Raw genomic sequence first — 22,270 nt, 5'->3', positions numbered from 1 at the left:
ATTAATTAATTAATATGATTATAAATTACCTTTCATGAATGTCTAGTTTAATAGAGATCATTCTGCTTTAGAACAGAACTCTGAGACAGGGTCTGATTTAATAAAGCACTGCTTGGTATATTTATTGCCAAATGAATGCATATATGCTCAGAATATTTTAATTGATCATAGTTGATATAAATGCTTTCATCTGCTTAAAATCAAACTGATTTCTGTCCTGTGGATCTGCTGCTTTGTCACTGTGTAGATAGTGGTTATAGTTTATGTATTACTGTTTGTAAGCTAAGAAGCAGTAGTACCTTGAATCTTGAAATACATATGCCACGGGTGATATACAGTAACCTGTGTGGTTATGACTGGGAGGAAGTAAGGACAATATGTATATATACATATACATTAAAATACTGATTGCATTGGTGGGATTGTACTGTTGATTCAAAAAATGTGTGTGTATGTAATGGTGTATAGGCTTGTTTTTCGGCTGTGTTACATAGCAAGGGAATTTTGTCTCTTATTTCTAGGAGGTGGCTGTTTTTGTCTTTGATAAGAAGCTAATAGACAAGTATCAAAAATTTGAAAAGGATCAAATTATTGATTCTTTAAAACGAGGTGTTCAACAGCTAACCAGGCTTCGACATCCTCGACTACTTACAGTTCAACATCCATTGGAAGAATCCAGGTAAGCTGTAGTAAAGTTGAGAACAAACTTTCTTATTTATTGTTTGGTTATTGGACATAAAATACCTGGAACATTTAACACATACATTTGATGAAATTCAAGTTTACTGTATTTGCTCATGTGAGAATGGTATTCACCCCACTCTCAGATTTCTTTTTTCCCCCCCAAGCCATAGGATGCATTTCTGGTGTGAATCAAGTGAATCTAATTAATAATCTATAGCATTATCTTAGTCCAGTTGCAGCTATAAGGCTACACGTCCCTTACAGCATGAAAATTCAGTAGCTCAATTAGTTTCACTTTTGAAGAACTCTCTTAAAAATTGTTTTCTTTCAAATTATTATTAATACATTTGTTCCATTTATGAGATGTATGTACTTAGTACATGTAAAATTGGAGATTTTTGTATTTTATGTATTGTGGCCACATATGTGTTTAAAAGGTCCTCAAATGCCAATTGAGGGAGATAAAATTCAGTGTGTTTTGGTAGTGCTTATTTGATTTATGTAAGGTTGGTTACTAGTCACACTAATGGGTTAGTCTTGTAGATTTAGCATTCAACTGTAGTGATAACAGTTTGCATTAACATCTCACAAATAAAATGAAGGTTTTGTGTTAAAATAGAAAGCTGATCCTGATCCTGCTGAGGAAGATTGTGAAGCTTTTATAGTTTTTTTTCCAAAGTAGTTTTTCTAAATGGCAGCCTAATAAAGATTCATACACATTACCTTTCAAACTTCTACATTTTTTGATTGTATCTGTTAACCTGCATTTTTACGAATGTACTGGCTTCTAGGAGCTGAAAATACTGTAGGAATACTTCTTCATCTTTGCGATGTCTAATTCAGGAAAGATTTCTTGGGTTAAATGACACTTGCATATTCAAATATATATTTCCTCCAGTACTAAATACATTTTGTATTAACAAGGGTTCAAAGCTGTCATTGCCCCCGTGGTTCAGTGTGCACCTCACAAAAGCCTAAGGAGGATTAATTAGGTAATTGAAGACAGCTCTCAGTACTCTACAACAGTAAATAAACTATTGCATGCTAAAGGGCCTTGGGTTATCTCAGTCATAGTGTATGCAGATAAATCCCGGAGTAGACCCCGGGCTTCCTCCTACAATTGTCACAGTATTTCGATTGATTTGGCAGCTGCGTCTATAATTATTTTTCCCTGAACTCTGCACTTCAGAAGAAAAGGCTGAGATTCATACCTTGGAGTGTTAAGAAAGCTTTGGTGTTCTTGTAAAGAATTTAAGCTTTTTTGAGTAAAATTAACAGTGTAATTATGTCAGAGTTCTTGTTTGTGAGTTTTTAGTAATGGCCTAGTCTTTGCTCCAATTGTTACTCTTTCCATACTCAGCTACTGGTAGAAACACCAACAGCATAAAAACTATCCAGTTGCTTGCTGTGCCAGAAGCTGACGGAACAGCTTTTGAAGGGGGTTCATAAAAGAAAAGTTTGCTTAGAATATTTGTGTGTGTAATCTTATGCAAGCATGCTGTAAGATTTCTTTAGCATTGCAGGTCTTTTCAAAGCGCTTAATCTTGAAGAAAGCTGTCATGGGCTCCTTCTGGGTAGACTGTACCCGGATCTTTTTTTATGTCTCCAAAGTAACATACACTTGTGTTGAACTGCTTGCAAGTCACCTTTATTCCTCCTTTGTGGGGTAAAGGGATATTTGGTGTACCTGTCACAGCTGAAGTAGATATAGAAAAAAAGGCTATACCTTTCTGACCCTAGTGTGTAGGTAGCTTTTCCATTATTAATAGTATGTTTCTACTCCAGATTATGGGTATTCAGTATAATTATATTTAATAGAAATATATATTATGATGTATACATTTTTACTTGCATTTATATAATGAATAACTCTTTATTTATGCTAAATATTTAATATGAATATAATGTATTTACTTAAAACTGGTCTTGAATTCCAGTAACAGCACAAATGAACAATATTATTCTGTATTTAACTTGTTGCGGGAGAAAAGGCTAAAAAAGCTAAATTATGACTTCATTCATAATGTCATTGCTATCCATTAAATATAGTAGTAGTATGCAGATTCCCAGATACTTAATTTACTAGACATTCCATCTGTTGCAGTTTTTCTCAAAGCATATGCATTTTTGGCCATCACTTTTATTTTTAACTTGTTTCCTTTTTATTATGTTACTCTGAATTTCATTTTGATATTATTCAGGGAACTGTTAAAGAAGCTGCACTGTATGGCAGACATCAGCTTCTGCAGTATTCAATTGCTTTAATTAGGTTTGCCCCATCCTTCCTTTACTCTGGTTTGGGTCCTTATTTAATTAGCTCCTAGAGTAAAAAATAAACACACATCTCCCTCAAAACAACAGCAGTCAGAGAGTTTGTTATGAAAACCACTGAATAACTGTTCCCTAGGCTAGGTATTTTCTATCATCTATGTCTTAACCATAACTAAATGTATAAGGTCTATGGTAAAGTTGAAGTCAGATTGAAAATGAAAGACTTTGTCTTTCTGTGCTCTGATTCTTCCTTGTGATTACTACATAAATGAGTTTTATAGCCCTACTTGTGTTAATAGAAACATGAAAGGTCTGGTGTTAACAGAATGATAGAGAGGAAGGAAACTAAGCAAAGAAGTTCTGTCAGGTTGGCTGACACTTACAATTCAATGTATTTTAATTTTCAGTTGTTTTTTCAAAAAGGCAGTAGATAAAACTAAAGTAAAACTAAAATCTGGATGAATAATAAGAGGTTTGCATGTTTCATCAGCCTTATTAGAAGAGCAAGCTTGCTAGTTATTGAGACATAAAAGCAGTATGGTAGATTCATACTGAGATGTTGTGTCTTCTGTGATATTTTTATGTAATGAACATAAGTTAAGCTTCTGTCTTCTTGCCTATAACTTTATATTCAAAAATATATCCTTATTACTGTTACTCAGTCCCATTTTTCTGTGTTCATACTGATGCAGTATTTAGCGTTCTCAGGAATTACTCATCCTTAAACCAGATATGTGTGCTACCATCCATGTAATGCTTTCTCCAAAAAACTTTAGAACATTTAAGAAGTGAGGTGTAATGGCTGTCCAGGGCTTCCAGCACTGTGCAGACCAGTATGAAGAATATGGAAGTAAAGAATGACGCTGTCTATGTTGCATGAAGTTTGTGAAACTGAGACATATGTTGTTTTCAGGACTTAGAAATTTGAAAATTTGAAGCAATATGTTATAACCAGTCTACTTTATGTGTGGAAGTTTGCTTCATCTGTGCCTTTTCAACACCATTGACACAAAAATGCATAAACAAGACCTGTAGTTTCAGAAAACACTCCATATGCAAACTGCAGTTCATACAACAAGTGTATTTGTGTTTGCACCTCTTCTAATAATTTGTAAAGTAAAAGAATATTCATGTGCTATTGTACATTTTATTAATTTTGTTTCTGATCATTGTCTGACCACATCAGGTATTGTTCCAGTCAGGGATGTGTCAGTCTTAGGCACAGCTAAAAACCTGATTTTGCAAGTTTTAATAATAGTCAGAATTATTTGTTTGATTTTCCTAGGTCAGGACAAGAAAAGCATTGTTTTGTTAAAGCTTTTTATGAGGTATTGTGTGCATCACTAGTTTTGTATGTGAATGTTAAAGAATAAAATAAAAATTCTAATATTTTTTAATACCTCAGATATGTATATATTTCTCTTCAGTATAATATTACTTATAAGAATTTGAAACCTGAAATATAACATGGTTTTAGGTAGCACCAAGTGCTCTGGTAATGTATAATGTGATGTTTGTATGGTTCTTTATTCACAGTCAAGAGATTTATTACATTCATTTACAATAAATGTTTTTATGTATTTCTTCTACAGGGATTGCTTGGCATTTTGTACAGAACCAGTCTGTGCAAGTTTAGCTAACGTTCTTGGCAGCTGGGACAACCTACCTTCTCCTTTACCATCTGACATTAAAGAATACAAACTTTATGATGTGGAGACCAAATATGGTTTGCTTCAGGTATGACACAGGTTGTCCTTATAATTTTTGGTGCTTTTATTATTAATGATTGTTTTACAAAGTTTGCAAACTGACAAAGTTTTGTCTGTCTATAGTAAATTAAATAATTGGGAAGTGAGAGATAATAGTGCTCTGAGCACTGTAAATATAAAAGAGAATGAACACTGGTGGCTCTAAGTTGCTACTGATTTTGCTTATTCTGGCATGGAAAATAAAAAATGGAATGAATTTTTGTTTTCCATATAAATGTCTATGCTACAGCTGTTTCTCCCATATGTGAATCTTTTCTTTACCTTCTGTGGAGGAACAGTAGCTCCCAGGTTTTATGTGGTGAATATGTTGATTGACTTTGAAAAGCATTTTTGTTCTTATGCTGTGATAGTTAATTGGCATTAGTAACCTCATCTGCTGATTACCCATCTGTGTTTAATATTCTTCATACATATTTTTTAAGACATAGCCTAAAATTGTGGTGAAAAATTGTTTCTTAGTTAACTTACCAGTTTAACCATGACCACAGGAACAGAATTTTTGTAAATATCTTACAGGATATTTGGGGAAATATTTAACCTGAAATAATAATCTTTTATTAACAGGTTTCTGAAGGCTTGTCATTTTTGCATAGCAGTGTGAAAATGGTCCATGGAAATATTACTCCTGAAAATATAATTTTGAATAAGAGTGGAGCATGGAAAATTATGGGCTTTGATTTTTGTATCCAGTCAACAAATCCATCTGAACAGGAGGTAACAGATCTTTATATTTATCATCATTACATTTGAAATTCAGATCTTTGTCTGAAACCAGTTTCATGACCTTGCATTTCAGTTCAAAATAATTTATTTAATATTCACCTCTATATTTTGTTGGCAGGAAGCTTGAACACATGGCACAGGTCTGGATTGAAATGCTGCCTTTGGTCATCACAGAAAAAGAGCCTGAGTTGGCTCAGTGGAGTCAAAATAGTCTGGTGATGGTTTCAGACAGAGGCTGAAGCCTGTGCCACTTCTGCTCACCTGCATGTTGGATGACACGCAAAGTTACCTAATTTAGTCTGTTGCATCCACTCAGTGCCTGGTTGCTACTTCCTAAAATGAATTCCCATCATAGCTCATGTTTCCCTCTCACAGCAGTGCTTTGATTTTACATTACACTTCCCAACTCTAATATTCAGACTTAGCTGCATCAGATAGTCACTCTAAGCTACAGACACAGATTCATAACAGTTTTGCCTTACTCCATTTCTGTTTCTTCCATAATTGAATTTGAGTGGATTCATTATTTTTTGCTGCTTGAGTTTCTTATTTAAAATGTTCTTTAAAAATCCCTAATAAATGTATTTTCTTTTACTTCTTTTGTAGCCAAAGTTCCCTTGTAAGGAGTGGGATCCAAACTTGCCATCCTTGTGTCTTCCAAACCCTGAATATCTGGCACCAGAATATATTCTCTCCGTGAGCTGTGAGACAGCCAGTGACATGTACTCTCTAGGAGCTGTTATGTATGCAGTGTTTAATAAAGGGAAACCAATTTTTGAAGTCAACAAGCAAGATATTTATAAAAGCTTTAGTAGACAGCTGGATCAGGTATTTGTTCTATTTGTGACTACTGTTCATTGATTTTCATAATTTAAAAGTTACTGTTTTAAAATAGATTTAAATATTTAGAACACAATACCAGTGCTCCAACATAAGCAATCTGATAATGGTATCTTTACATGCTATCTTTATAACAAAAAATAAAAATCCTGGCAAAATACGGGAAATAAAAATATGTGTAGAGAAGGCTACATGTACCAAGATTTTAAACTACACATTTCATTTTTCACTTGATTTCTCTATAAACCTGTTGAATGCTGGTCTTGTGGAATAAATACTTTACCTGTTGGGGTTAACAGTGTGAAACACAAGGCAGTGAGTGACCTATGTAGGACTGTTGAAGATGGCTGAGTTTAGAGTGATTTGCTCAGTTGACATTGCAGTTGGTATCGTCTTAGCTATCAGCTATTTCACATTCTTTGTGGTCTATGAATATTAGCAGAAGACAGTTACTTGAGTCAGCTCACATACTGTGTGTTCATATGCAGGTTTCCTCTGTCATAACTTCTTTGGGTGCCCGTTGCCTTATTTGTGTGTACTGTGTTTTAATGTGTGTAGACAACACCTCAGATAATCTGTACCTGTTTAAAAATACTGAGTGTGTGTTCTCTGATAATCTGAACACAGTGAGAAGTTGGAAGTAGGGGAATGTAACCTGGAGCAGGTAGGCTGTTGGGAAACAGAAAGACTATGAGGGATCAGAAGCAAGTGGGTTGTGAAAGGGGAGAAGGGAGGGATATCAAAGGTGTGGGTAGAAAAACCATTGAGAGGACATAGTATAGTCCTACTGTATATTGGATAGTTTTATGCAGGATTTTCTGACTTCATGGTGCATGTGCTTAAATTACTTACGCAGCTGAGCCGTTTAAGCTCCAGTACTCTTCAGAATATACCAGAGGAGGTGCGTGAACATGTAAAGCTACTCTTAAATGTAGCTCCAGCAGTGAGACCAGACGCAGATCAAATGACTAAGGTCAGTTCATGGAAAATACAGTAGCCATAGGAAAGAGGGAAGGTAGGGTTTGATTTATAGAAACAATAGAGCTATTTTAAAGTGTTTTCTTGTTAATGATTTTAGTTGAAATGCTAAATACTTTTTAACTATTTTGGAAATTATTATGTTAGTTAATGTCAAAAGTTGTCCTTATTCTGACCTTTATTAATATGGAAGAAGTGTGTGCTGAGACAGAATTGAGAATAAACATTTAATGCAACACTATTTTGTTGCTTTCCAATACAATTGGAAGTATTTTCTATGCTATGTTTTTATACAATTTGTTTTTTAAAACTGTATTGGAAGGATTTTAAAGCCATGAAATGATAAAGGGCAATAAATGTAAGGATTAACTTTTGGCTTATGATTTTTAGTGTATTCTTAAATATGCAGAAAGATAGTTTAAAATGTATTTGGATCTTACTTGCCATAATAAAGCAAAAATTAACTGCAAGTAGGATCATTTAAGTTTTAATTTGACAAAGTCTTCCTTCACTTTCCTATCTGAAAGTAGAACTTAAAAGCATGATTCTTCCTTAGTCTTACACCCTATTTTCTCATATCTGTTAGCCTTTCAGGTTCCTACTTGCAGGTTTGCTTAGCTAAACAATTTTCTTTTCCTGTCATATAACAAAATTGTATGCAGAGAGAGAAATAATTATCTTAACAGTTGGAAGAAATAGTGGGTGTACAGGTAATGGTTCTGCCGATATATAGGCTGAAAGATGGGAAGTGAGGAATCTGGCAAATATTACTCAGGTAATCTCACTTATCTGAAGGACTACAACAAACACATCTGTTAGATGGTTGTATTAAGCAGTATGGTTTTATAAAGTTGTTAAGTCTCTTTTACCACGTTGGCACTGCAGACTGAATTGTAGTGTAGAGATATTAGAGGTTTCGTCCTAAAAGCAGTTTGTTGTGGCCATCATGACATGAACTAAAATGGAGCTTGATATGGGCAAGTTTACCTTGCTAGTTTTAATTAGTTTATGTTAACCTGTGTAGAATTCCACAATCACATACATTTTGGTGTGTGATATAAAAGACAGAATTTAAGTCTATGCTGCAGGCTAGCTTGACTACTCTGCTGATAAATTCTTTTCTTCTGTATTGCCCTATTCCAATCTGTGTTTCTGATTCTTTTTTTCTTTATGGCCCTACTCTTAGTGGCTTCTCTTTCTGCCTTACAGCAGAGCTTATTTAAATGTTTTTATATCCTTTCTTTTTGCACAAATTTTTCAACTGCAAACAAGTGTCTAAAAAATCTGAAAGACCAAGCTTTGTCTTTAACTGTTGCAAGCCCAAGAGGTGTGATATATCCTTCCCTAGAACTATGAGCTAGCAGGAAGGAGGAATCTTACACTTGCAAGTTTATGAATGCAGAACTTTTAATTCCAGTCTGTGTAGGTCTGGGATAGACACTCTTCTACTCTTTTTGTTCATCTGCTAACTGAAAGGTGAATATTTGAGGGTGGATTTTTATATAAATAATCGTGGTATCATCATGCATTTTTATCAATCTTTCTTTAACGATGAAGGAGCTCTAGCAGTATTAACATGATTTACCATGGCTATAGATAAAACCTCCTTGTATTTTGTTGGTGCTGTCTTTATAAGCCTGGTCTGTGTATATATGTTGTTACACAATACTTAAGAAAGCCTGTGGCCTCTTTGCTGAAGTAATGCAAATGTGGGAGATCATGTGAGAAATTATAGTGGACAGGATTTAAAAGTGGATCTGAACAGTGGAGAGAAATTTATATAAATACACATTTAAATGCTTGTTGATTCATTGTAAGTTTCCGGGGATGGTAGCCAGATATGGATGGCCTAGTAGGTAATCCGTTGTTGGAATATTAAATTGCATAATTAATCCTAGGAGAATTTTTAATCAAGTTTTTTACTTTTCATTCAATTTTTTGTAGACAAGATACTATTTAATATACAATAAGTTAACTTAGGTACACATAACATGCATGGGTTTCTTTAAAATGCTAGGAGAATTCCATCTTAATAATCAGCCTTTATCTGTGAATATTATACTGCTTAGTATATAAAAATGTACTTTTCTAGCTATTAGTTGCAGGCACATCATTGTAAAGTCTTACTGTAGTGCATTGATAAGATAAATAAATTATTATATTTTGGAATCTTTGTAACAGTGTCAATGTTGTCTCCCTCCAGATAACAAGCTTTTAATCTTATTTTTAGATACCATTCTTTGATGATGTAGGAGCAATGACGCTTCAGTATTTTGATTCATTATTTCAAAGGGATAACCTTCAGAAATCACAATTTTTTAAAGGGCTACCAAAGGTTCTGCCAAAACTACCTAAGGTATGTCTGTATGATGTGTTGAAATAGTGAGTTTAAAAATATGGGAACATCTGTTAACATTCTAAATCTTGGAATGCTGAACTTTATTGTACCATGCTGTACTTTTTTGTACCATGGTAGACTGCCATGAGACTGTCAGAATAGTGTAGTAGGAAAGAAGGGGAGATTAGAAAATAATTAATGTGGAAATACTTCTCAGCTATCAATAATTCTTTAAATGGTAAATGGCAAATTGTGCTATCATTATGTGTAAGGAACCATTATTTGCATGTCCTCTTATAGTTCATCCCACTTTGAAAGGGAGTTGCCTTCTCTCCACTTACAAGGCTTTCCTTTTGTTTACAGATGCTATCATAGCTCTTTGAAGTTATCTTGCCACCTTTTCTCCCAATAAGATTACTTCAAGTTTTTTCATAGCAAGGCAGTACTTTAATGTTGAATGATACAAAGCTTCCTTCCCTCAACAGACTAAATGCTTTATTGTGCTAGCAGTGCCCAGAAACCTCAAAGGCAAATGTCTGTCATTACAGATTTCTTCTGTGTAGTGTTAGACACTCTGTCTAGACTGACTCCTTCTCCTTTTATGGTATTCTTTAATGTATATAAGGCATAATGCATATGCAATAGAAAAATTGTATTAGTTTACTACATAAAAGAATAGCTGAGCTTCTCAACCATTGCATTAAATTTATCTACTTCTAATCCATTTTGAACTGCATAGTACAAAATTCAGACATACATATTTAACATTCTTTATAAATCAGTAATAATTTCCTTTGATCAGAAATCATTAATACTTTGAATTTGGAAATAGATGAGATGTATTTCACCTAACTTTAGACAGCCATTGACTGACTTAGTCATCTTTAGGTCATTATTTTTTTTTTTTCTGTCTTGAAAGTATATTTTATGAGGGAAGGGAACATGTGCCCTTGAAATGTGTATTTCTCGTTAATGACTTTAAAAGCATTTAAGGATGTCTACTGTACAGTTAGACATCCACAGTGTAAATACCTATGTCGTTAGCAGAATTCCATTTAAGGAATATACCTTGAGTTTTACAGGGAGGTATAGTAGGATTATGTGTTTGTTCAGTGAGTGATGGGGTACTGAAAAACTGATTATTTTGGGGGAGCAATAGTCTCCTTTTTAATGGTCTTTTTTGTTTTGTTTTTGTTCTTTTATTTTTTCAGAAAGCGTATAGAATAAAATTTTCATCATTCATGTATGTGGCTGAAAGTCCTATTTTCTTTACAGTTAATTGCTTTTTGTTGACCTTCACAGTTGTTACAGTCTCCAGTTATGTTTTGAGTGCAAACAGAGAAAAGTAAGCAAAGTAGCATAATGTAAATTAGCTAGAGTGTACTGTGAAAATAAGAGTCCAAAACTGAATATCTGTCTGCTTTTTTTGTAAATATCAGGTTGATACAAAAGCTGTTAAGCTGGCACAATAGTAACTTACTGCAATGCAGTACAATGTGATGCATGCTTGGTTTTTTTCTTTTAGCGTGTTATAATTCAGCGAATTTTGCCTTGCTTGACTTCTGAATTTGTGAATCCTGATATGGTACCATTTGTCTTGCCTAATGTTCTTCTAATTGCTGAGGAATGCACCAAAGAAGAATATATCAGGCTCATTCTGCCTGATCTTGGTCCTGTTTTTAAGCAGCAAGAACCAATCCAGGTATGTTAATATTGTACAGATCACAATTTTTCTCTTTGGTGTTTTTTTCCCTGAAAAATGACTAATTGTTCTAGTTCCCTTTTCCAGCTTCATACAGATTGCCCAGCCCACTCTGTAATTGTCCAGGCAGTCAGTCTTGATTCATACAAAATAGATTTTTCCCAGGAAATTCACAAAGCCTCTACCCCTGCTTTTTTAGATGGGTTTTCTGAAGGTATATTTACATTTATAGATGAGAGATGAGATGATTAGATTAGCAAAAAAGGAAACATTTAATTTACCACTCAATTCTTATTTTTGTTGGTTGTAGAAGGTATATTTGTAAGCATTTTATCACTTATCTAGCCAATCTGAGCAGAGTTGTACAGTACAATATTTGCACATATTCTACCAGTATCTGAACCTATGATTTTTTTTTTTTTCCTTGCATTCAGCTTGCTGACACTGGGATCATAGGGTGGAAAGTTGTAACTTTGACAGTCTCTGAGAAGTGCTGTTTACTGATGATAATAAAATAGTGTTTATCTGAGGGCTGTGCACAAAATTCTGAAATCTGTTTAGTTTTTTTTTTAAAATATACTGTGTAAGTAAAATACGATTTTTTTTCTGTTGTTTACATGCATAAAAGTCCTAAGACGGTATCATTACTGTAAAAGATCAAAACATTTTCATCCTTTTGTCAGCACCATGTGCATGATGATTCCTGAGAATTTTGTCACTAATTGAGGCATTGTGCCTCCACAGATAAAAGGCAGCTACACACTCCTCCTAGCTCATGTTGTCTTACTGCTCAATGCTATTATTTCTCTGCAGAGCACCTAAGGGGCAAGATAAACACAGGAATGAATAAGTAGACCTTTTATTTCTGGGTTTCAGAAAACCAGATCGGAGAACTCTCATTATACTGAGGAAGGGACAACTGTGTAGCTGAGAATACCTCAGAAAACTGGAACCCCTGAATGCTGTTTACTTTTGGTACACTGAGGCTTTATGTTTGGTACACTGAGGCTTTAAGTTAGCTTTGTTGTTATCTTGAAAAAATTAAGCGTCTAACTGACTGAAAGCCAGTGAACATCATATTTGTGCTGTTTCATCTGGAAAGGTAACACTGTGTTTTGCTACCTTTAACATCAGAAATTGTATCTGAAGAATGATGGGCACAAAAGCTGTTTTATTTTTTGAGAAAAGAGGGAAGCAAAATACAGACTTGGGGTCAGCTCATAAAGAGCAAGCTTTGTGAAGTTTTTTGTGTAGCTTTCTAGATACTATATATTAAATTCTTATGCTGACTTTTTTAATGCACACTAAGTACTAGATGGCTTATTTCACTATTATTTCTGTGGTATTTTTATGTGGCAAAGTTTGTTAAAGTAATGTAGGATTCCTGGTTTAATATACTAGGAATTCTGGAAGAAAACATAAAGGTTCAGAGGACAGAATTCCAGGTCTGACTGTCTTTGTGCAAGACAAAAAATTCCAGTTCCTGTGTGTTACAAACTCATGGAGAGGGGCGGACAAGGAAGGTGCTGGTGTTTCATCCAAACACTCTTAAGATGGTTTAGATTTGTATGAGGGGCCTGTTGCTTGGCTTTCATAGGATACGTGAGTTAGGGAGTGAATGTATCATAAAGAAGCTGCTGTAATTCAGTGTGAAGAAATTGTCATCCAGTGTTCACATGGTCATTGTATGAGGGAATTTATAATATGAAAATGCAATATGTAGTTAAACTACTCATTCATATCATATTTTTGGAGTTAGCATGGAATAACAGATGTGCTGTAAATTACATTCTAGCTTACTCTGACATAGCTTCCTACTGTAGACAAACCCTTAATTTATATCTAGGGGAATCCATAGAGAGTTAGCATATGATGTGCTGTAAATTCATATTCTAATTCAGTACACCAGAGTGTACCCTGACAAGTACTGGGCCCTGTATTAGTGAATGAAGCACATCTTTAGCATTATTGTTTAGAGTGCAACTGCTGCTGCTTGTATTAAATGATGTGTGTGAATCTTTGTAACATCTTAGTTTTTACTTCAGTAGTTAAAAAGTATCAAATATGACCCTAGAAAACCAAAAATAAAAGGAGTTCAGTGGAACAGCATGAACGACATTCTAGATAAAGACAGGTAGAGAGAGAGAGATCAAAAACAATTTAGCTTCGTGTGACCTGAGTGGAAAAGCATTGACAGCAAGTGGAAAATGGCTGAACTGCTTCTGTGAAATCTAATGACTACATGGTACAATGTTTAACTTAAAAGCAATCTGTTATATGTTCAAACATCTGGCTCTTATTTAAAAGGAGCATTTCTAGTTGTTAAATAACAGGTTTCATTCATGTCCTTTTTGAATTTGTGAAAAGAATCAAACAGTCATTCTCCAAAAATATACTTTTAACTAACATAGAAACTGCAATGCCACAGTATTACAGGGTTGCTAGGCAAGAGAACAGTGTTATGAGTGCATGTAGGTTTCAAAAAGCCAAGCTTAGGACAAGTAAAAATTCTTAATTCAAGAATAATTATAAAATCTGACTTTAAAACTGATCTGGCCCATCTTAGCCTAATTATCCCAAATTTGGGGATATTGCATAAAAATCAGTGTTCATGGAATGAATGAATGAGTTTGTGTGTGTATGTGTACAGTATAGGTAACTATAAATATACAATATGAAAACACACATTAGCTGCAGTTTAAAAGAATTATTTTTCTTCCCTGTAAAGGAAAGCAAATGAAAGTGGAAAACTTGTATCTTGGTCTTGGTATGCTTGTATTTCTACACTTCAGTTCTTCTGTTTATTTGACATACAACCACAGATTGCTATATATTTTTAGACTTAAAAATTTAAATCTTTTCCTCCTGTGAAAGACATGGCTTTTTATTCTTAATGTGATACCATTCACCACTATTTATCCATCTAGTCTAAACTATTTTCTAAAAGGAGTCTAGATACCAGTGGATAGTCAGTATCACTGGTAGCAAGTTGTCTCAGCTATCCGAGATGAGACATGAGTCTTATGAGTTCCATAGTTCTCTCTGTTGGAGACTGAGCCTGGGTGAGTAACTTAGAACAGCAGCTAACTTTTAGATGGCTAAGGCTAAGCAAGGTGAATCCCACTACTTAAATGTGCTATTCTAGTGTTGCTTTTTAGGTTAATGTGATGTGTATTTTTTTTGTTTGGGATTTTTCATTTTACGATATATGATTTCCGTGTGAAATAAAGGTATTTTGTGTCTATACAGTAGCTGTAATATTGTTTTCATTGTGTCCCTAATTTGATTCTACATAGACGTGGAATACAGAGTTGTAATTAAAAAAGATTTGAGGATAGCATTTGAGCCATAGTTTTTTGAAAGTTTAGCTTTTCAATATTCATGTATATGTAAAGATTTTTGGTGGGTCAATTTTAACAGAAGGCCATGGTGTAAATAGAAATAAGAACTTCCTCCTTGACCATTATGATTTCTTATTTCAGAAGGATTAGTCTAGAATGTGCATATTTTGTTTTATTTGTATTTGCTGTTTTTAAAATGCAGTAATATGTCAAAGTGTTTTTTGTCTTCCATGCCTTCAGGCAAGCAACATGGTAAGTGATCACATTTACTGAGTTACAAGAAAACTTCTGACGTTTTTATGATATGATACAACACACTTTAAATTGTAAGTGTATGTTTTGGGAGTTAAAACTTTTGGCTTCTGAATTGTCCTTGTTTTAATAGATCTTGTTGATCTTCCTGCAAAAAATGGACTTGCTTCTAACCAAAACTCCACCGGATGAAATAAAGAACAGTGTTCTACCAATGGTTTATAGAGCCTTGGAAGCACCTTCAATTCAGATCCAGGTAGAGTAGTTGCAACCTTTATTTAAAAAGATTTTTTTCTCTTTTCTTTAAGTTGAAGTACCAACTTTTTATATACTCATGTGTTTGTTTACTTGGAAAAAAAAATATAAAGCTGTATAATATTTCTGAATGCTGAAAGAGATTAATGTTTTATTAAAGAAAATTTGTTTTAGTAAAATAAAATGTAGTTCCCTAATTTTCCAGGGAGTAACCACTTGACTGTTGTTCCCATGATCTTATCCTAAATTCTTACTAGCCACCATAGCAAAAAGTAGCTGTGCATTTATACTACATTGCCTGTTCAACAGAAACTATTCAGGCATGCATGCTCTTATCAGTCCATTAGAGGTGGCTTATGCTGCGGTCCTGCTGGTAAGAACATGTGTGCTGACAGTTACCTCTGAAGGCCTGATTTGCTGTAAAATCATATTAATATACCTTCTGGTGATGTTTTATGTATCCATATTTTAATTTTTCTCTTTATGCTTTGTCTGCCTGTCATGGTTTAGGCCCATCTGGCAACTAAGCACTACCAGGCTGCTCGCTCACTCCTCCCCCCTGACAGAGGGATGGGGAGGAGAATCGGAAAAAAAAGTAAAACTCGTGGGTTAAGATAAGGACAGTTTAATAACTAAACTAAAATATAATAACCATAATAATAAAAAATATAATAATATTTTAATGAAAATGAATATAACAAAAAGAGAAATAAAACCAAAGAAAAAACCCCAAGTGATGCACAACACAATTACTCATCACCTGCTGATCGATACCCAGACAGTCCCAGAGCAGCAATCCTCTCCTTCTGGATGCCTCCCCCCGGTTTATATACTGAGCATGATGTTCTAAGGTATGGATTATCCCTTTGGCTGGTTCGGGTCAGCTCTCCTGGCCAGGCTCCCTCCCAGCTTGTGCACCTGCTTGCTGGCAGAACATGGGAAACTGAAAAATCCTTAACTTAGGATAAGTGCTACTTAGCAACAACTGAAACATCAGTGTGTTATCAGCATTACTCTTGCACTAAATCCAAAATACAGTGTACCAGCGACTAAAAAGAATTAACTCTATTGCGCTAAAACCAGGACACTAGCTTTCTAAGGTTCCTCTTTTATTTTTTTTTTTAAACCATTCTTCTACTGGAATTAACTTCCAGTTCCCAAAAGCATTCAGGTGTGGGCGGGGGAGATGAACAAACAAAATATTTCTTAAAGAAGCATTTGAATAATCAGATGTGACTTTTACCTTTGCAAAGACTTTGCAATATTATGGATAAAGGGTTTTGTTTCTAAATACCTGGCGTGAGGGGTTTTTTCTGCATCAGTAGTTTGGTTACTCGGGTATTTACTTGCAACACATGCTTAATATTGCTGTCTCTTATTTTTTGAGATTGGGCTGAAATAATTTTTTTTTTTTTTTCTCTCTTGCTGAAATATGTTTAATTTTGATATGCTCTTTTATCTTCCAGCCTATCGTGCTGCTGCAGTGTTGTTGATAGTACTCATTCAGATTTGCTTGATTTATGTAGGGAAATGTTAGTTTGATGTAATAAAGGTTGTTTTTTATATAATGGTATTTTGTGAAAATGCAAGATATTTGTGCTACCCATAATAAATTTATGAATACTCTTTTTGAAATCCGATTTCCAAGATTCTATATACATATCATAACGCTTTATTATTCTAGCTGTTTTTAAGTAAATCTGATAGATTAAGGTCAGTTTAGTTGAACATGGTATTTCCTTAAAAGGAAAGCTTAAGAAGACATCTTAAACTAATTTTTGATCTTGAGTAATATTAGTACTAATTTTATCATAAACTTGCATATTTCTTTTTAAACTTATGCAGAATTTTTTTTATAGGAGCTTTGCCTAAACATAATTCCCACATTTGCCAATTTAATAGATTACCCATCAATGAAAAATTCGTTAATTCCAAGAATTAAAAACGCATGTTTGCAAACTTCTTCTCTTGCTGTAAGTATCCTAATAATTTTATCTCTCAGTCCTCAGAAAATGTGTTTACCTTTAATTACTTTGGCTTTTTTGCTGTTGTGTTTTTAAAGAAAAGCCCATCAATGTGCTCTGATTTCTTTGAGATTTTTTTAAAATTATTTTTACAAATATAGAAGCACCATTTGCTTTTTTACTCTAACAATTTTTGAAGTTAACTTACTGTGTTAATAATACTGATAAAAATTGTTGAAGTGTGTTCCACAATAATATAAGTTAACAGTGTTTGTCCTGCAGAAACGCTGTTTTGTAAGCAGTATGTAACTCTATGTATTTTCCTTTTATGACATAAAAGGGGGTTTTTAACTTCTCTTAAATTTTCAGATATGAAGGTTGTAGTTTCAGTAGCACCTGTTTTCATCTAGGTATGAGATTTGTAAAGTTGTTTTTTTTGCTTAGGCAAAAATATAGTAGAGACTTTGTGTATTTCTTATACTTCACAGGTCCGGGTAAACTCACTAGTGTGCTTAGGCAAGATTTTGGAGTACCTGGATAAATGGTTTGTGCTTGATGATATTTTACCTTTTCTACAACAAATTCCATCCAAGGAACCTGCAGTGCTGATGGGAATTTTAGGTAATTAATAGTTTCAACTTTCTTGTCTTTTGTGCTTCGATGTTGCAAATCTGAAAGCTTTTTGTATTGTCACTGAAAGCGTTTACGTAGTGTGTCCCTAAAATGACTATTAAAAACTTCCTGTTTCTGGTTCTTAAGTATGTTTCTGTTCAGGTACCTTATATATTGTTGGTACTCCTGAACACTAGTGCATATATATTTGTAGTCTTCAAGTCCCAGTGCAGTTCTGAGTACTCATTGCAGTTCTTGGGCTGTGACACTTTCATGGACTGAATGGTCCACACAGCTGGAGAGGCTGTTGTCCTCAAAAGAGCATACGGCCTGTGTTCTTCCAGATGCTGCTGGAGTTTTTATGATGTTACTGCTTCATTCTCTTACTGCTCTTGCATGTCAGATTCTATAAATGATTGTCTACAAATTTACTGCTCTTCAGGTTTTGTTAGACTCATTTTGTTGGACATTTAATTAAACGTGGCTGCCTTTGCACTGAAACGGAGCATAGACTGGGTGAGGGTTCACGAAATGGCTAACAAAACCTAATGGCTTGTTACTTCTGGAAAGGGAGGCCTCACTCCTAGTTGTGCTTTCCTAGTGCCACTCTGGTGCTTGCCTAACTCAGGACATGTGATTTTAACAGCTCGAAGGGGCTCGAGGAGACCAGATGACCAGAGTCACTGCCAAGAAAGAGGTGTGACTGGGTGGCCAAATCTGGAAGACAGTGACAATTTCTCTTACTGTCAACAAAGTAATAGACAGAAGACCATTTGTAACAAGCTGAGCTGTACTGGCAGCAGCCCTTATTAAACATTAATAATATGTGATGGTAGAATTTGATGTGATTTGCTCAAAATCAGCAAGAGGGCATCAGTACTAACTTAAAGTTGAATGACAGTGTATCTTTCACTTTAGTTGTATATCTCTGAATTTGACTTGGATACAGTGGATAAGTGAACCCTAGTTTGGAAATGACGTGCTGAGATCAATTTTATATACTTGGGCTCTCCTTTTTCTGGAATCGCAGTACCTTTCATCTTGTGTGCGGTATCTCATTTGGCCCCCTGACAGATCTGTTCTAACACTAGCCATAGAAAATGCAGAAAGCTGCTGCTTCTTTTATGCTAGTATGCTCAGTGTTTGCCACCAGAGGTGAGCTATTTAAGCAGAGGAATCTTCTTGTCAGAAACACTATAGAACCTGTATACTTAACACTGGATCCCTAGTGCCTGCCAGTATTATTTTTCAGTGATTTTAGAACAGATAAAGGCTATGAGTGATTTCTGATCCTGTGTGTAACACAGCCCCAAACATTTAGGTGAGAATTTTTGTAAAATGCAGAGAGCAGTGTGATAGTTACTCCTAGACACTTCAGTATGCCATGAGAGAACACAGTCTTAGTTAACACAGCTTAATTTCTCAGTGGCAGTTTGTCAGTTTGTGGTAACTCAGTTGCTCGTGATATTTTCAACAATGCATGTTCTTAGACAATTGACCGGGATGATACATTGCCTAATATCAGGTTTCATAACTGCAAAGTATTACTTTGAATCTCCTCTTGCTCTGAACTTTAGCAAAGACTCTTGCTATAATATGTTTATGTTGTGGATGAGTTAGCTTTTATGATTCTGTTGATCATCTTTGTCCCTGCTTGTGCACAGAGCTAATGTCTATTCGGATGACTGATATGTATACAGAAAGTGCTACTTTGTTCACATTGTGTATTAAACTTAACAACTTTTGCTATTTTGATGTTGTATGTCAGGTATTTACAAATGTACATTTACTCATAAGAAGTTGGGAATTACCAAAGAGCAGCTTGCAGGAAAAGTATTGCCCCATCTGATTCCTCTTAGTATTGAGAACAACCTTAATCTCAATCAGGTAGGAACATGACTATGTTGCCTGCTTTTACTTGATCAATTGGCAGAGAATAGATTTAAACTGTTGTCAGAGAAAAATTCATGCATTGCTGTATGTCAATGTCTATTGTAAAAGCAAACAAACAAAACCAAAAAACCTGCCAGTATTACTGTATTTGCATGTTTAAAGCTTGTTATTTTTTCAGTGGATTTAACCAATCCACTTTAAAATTTCAATATGAATAGTATCACCTTCCAAATGTCCTGCAAAAGCAGTTGGCTACTAACATAATTACAATTCAAATTAAAAGCTGAAGTACAGTCTTAATGTTTCTTCCCTTGCTCTCGTTTGTAAATGTTGCAGATAATGTAGAAGTGCAATCATAGGATTTGTTTGAAAATGAATCTGGTAATATTCATCTGTGGTTGTTTTGTCTGGGTTGCCCCACTTTTTTTTTTTGTTGTTAGCAATATATACTTTTCACTGTTTCAGTATATACTCTCCTTGTAGTTGGGTATCTAATGGAAGATAGTGAAAGTGGATTATAAATTATTTAAAAATCTGCAGTATGTCTGATATTGTGTATTCTATTTTTTATGAGATATTACCTTTCAAGTTATATATGACTGAATTCCATCACTGCAAAATCCAAACTTCTTATGTATTTCTTTTACAGTTCAATTCTTTTATTTGTGTTATAAAAGATATGCTTAATAGATTGGAGGCAGAGCATAAAACTAAACTTGAACAACTTCATGTCATGCAAGAGCAACAGAAGTAAGTGTTTATTTACATGTGTGTTAGAGAAGGAACAAGTGAGCAGAGATAAATTTCAGTTATTTTTTTTAGTAAATGTGAGAAAACTAGCCTAGCATTAAAAAATCTAGCTAATTTTCACTTCAGTGGTTGAGAATTAGCTCAAATAAGCACAGTTGTCAGTAAAGATTTATTAGTCCTAGAATAATAATAGTATTGTGATGTCAATGGTTTTATAGAGTAAAATCCTTTACTTTTATACAGTTCTGTCACAGTTAATTCTTTTAATAGATAATTTCTAATTAATTCATTAAATGTAAAATTTCATACTGAGCTCCACTAGTACAGTTTATGTCTTGTTTCTATATGCTAAGTTGCTTTTCTGTAGTTATTGAGAACATTAAGCATACTGGAGAAACAAACATTGCAGCCTATTAGAAGCCAGTGATGTTTGAAGATATTTAGAGCTATTTTATGGAGTCTGATATGAGGTGAGATTTCTGAGTCAAATTAACTTGGGCTACCCAAAGTCTGTGTCACACAGTTCAAAAGGAGGAACTAAGACCATGGGAAATGACCATTAGGAAACCTTTACAATTTATCATATTAACATTTTCCAGTCTCCTACAGGCATTCTGTAGAAATGGTAGTGCTCTCATAATGCATTTTTTTGGTATTACTTAAAGGCAGAATAATAATCTTCATTGCTTAGTTAGTGTTGTGGATGGGACTGTAAAGTTATCTTTCTGTAATATGTGTACTCTGCACTATATAGATCTTTGGATATAGCTAACCAAATGAGTGTGTCTGAAGAGGCAAGATCTAATAGTACAAGTAATCAGGTAAGCGACGATATTTTATTGTGTTACTTGCATATAGAAATTTGAAACTTAAAATTACTTAGTCAATATTTATGTTACCTTAAATTGCATTTCAAATAAGTAAGTTTTGTTTCTTTGAACTTAAACAGATTGACAAGGTATTTAATACTAGTGGAACTGACCTTCTAACTAGTGGATCTGATAGTAAAGAGAATGAGATGTCGTCAAAACAGAAAAAGGTGTGTTTTACTTTGTTTTGGAATCCTGTTACACCCATCGGTCTAATACAAGGCTGATATGGTTGCATAAAGAGTATGTGTAAATATTCATCATATTTAAAGCTTTAAAAAATAACCTAACTGCTTTTGTATGGCACAACAGCATAAAATACTCACTTTTGAAGGTCCACTGAAAACTGTTCAAATCATATCCTTGAATTTCTGTGAAAGCCTTTCCTTGAAAATAGCTTTGTACAAAGTAGGCAGCAATTAGGATTATAGATTTTTGGTCGCTTTTGTTCTCCTTAGTAATAGATTTCAATGAAACTGAAACTTCGGCAGTGGATTTAGATAGGAAAATCAAAACAGGCAAATTTATGATAGAATTACAGACAGAGATGACGATAAAATGTAGAATTTCATGTGGTAGCAGAGACTAACGTTTACTGTAAAACTGAAAGTTAAGTGACAATGAACAGTCAATATGAGGATAAACACAAGAAGCAAAGAAAAAACATAACGACATAGAATATGCATAAACATAAGCATAAACTATTGTAAAATTCTTTTCATGCTATTAATTATATAAATGGCTCACCAGAGTCTATACATTTGATCATTCCATTTCTAGTTCTCTGATCCCTCTTATTAATTTTAGACAAAGGCAGAATGATTCTATGATTTTATCCTTCATTATTAACAAAAGTCGAGTTAAAATCCTGAAAAGTATCTTAAGCAGTCTTAAAATAAAATTCCCTTCCCAACTCCATGGTCAATTCCAGTTCTGTATCAAGTGCCAGTTGGTAACCATATAAAAACAAAAACTGTGCAGAACACTTTTTCTTATGCCCAACATTAAGAAGACAAAGCTTAAGATGGT

The 22,270-nt window shown here is 34.2% G+C and overlaps 1 protein-coding gene across 2 annotated transcripts in view; it reads left to right on the top strand.

Moving 5' to 3' along the window:
- SCYL2 (SCY1 like pseudokinase 2) overlaps window positions 1-22,270 on the top strand; it is a 42,908-nt gene that overhangs the window by 13,673 nt on the left and 6,965 nt on the right. The window contains exons 3-17 of one of the 2 annotated variants that reach the window (XM_042792465.1): window positions 522-679; window positions 4,548-4,692; window positions 5,289-5,438; window positions 6,054-6,275; window positions 7,144-7,260; window positions 9,496-9,621; window positions 11,129-11,305; window positions 14,887-14,898; window positions 15,032-15,154; window positions 17,013-17,126; window positions 17,606-17,738; window positions 19,498-19,616; window positions 20,272-20,372; window positions 21,127-21,193; window positions 21,322-21,411. In XM_042792465.1, coding sequence (XP_042648399.1) covers window positions 522-679; window positions 4,548-4,692; window positions 5,289-5,438; window positions 6,054-6,275; window positions 7,144-7,260; window positions 9,496-9,621; window positions 11,129-11,305; window positions 14,887-14,898; window positions 15,032-15,154; window positions 17,013-17,126; window positions 17,606-17,738; window positions 19,498-19,616; window positions 20,272-20,372; window positions 21,127-21,193; window positions 21,322-21,411 — 1,854 coding nt within the window. The remainder of the gene's footprint in view (window positions 1-521; window positions 680-4,547; window positions 4,693-5,288; window positions 5,439-6,053; window positions 6,276-7,143; window positions 7,261-9,495; window positions 9,622-11,128; window positions 11,306-14,886; window positions 14,899-15,031; window positions 15,155-17,012; window positions 17,127-17,605; window positions 17,739-19,497; window positions 19,617-20,271; window positions 20,373-21,126; window positions 21,194-21,321; window positions 21,412-22,270) is intronic. The other variant, XM_042792466.1, reaches the window with a different exon arrangement.

The sequence above is a fragment of the Tyto alba genome, unplaced genomic scaffold (genome assembly GCF_018691265.1).
Source record: "Tyto alba isolate M040663 unplaced genomic scaffold, T.alba_DEE_v4.0 Super-Scaffold_2, whole genome shotgun sequence".
Taxonomy (NCBI): Eukaryota; Metazoa; Chordata; class Aves; order Strigiformes; family Tytonidae; genus Tyto; species Tyto alba.
The sequence above is the reverse complement of the archived record's forward strand: the minus strand, read 5'-3'. Positions and strand labels throughout refer to the sequence as shown.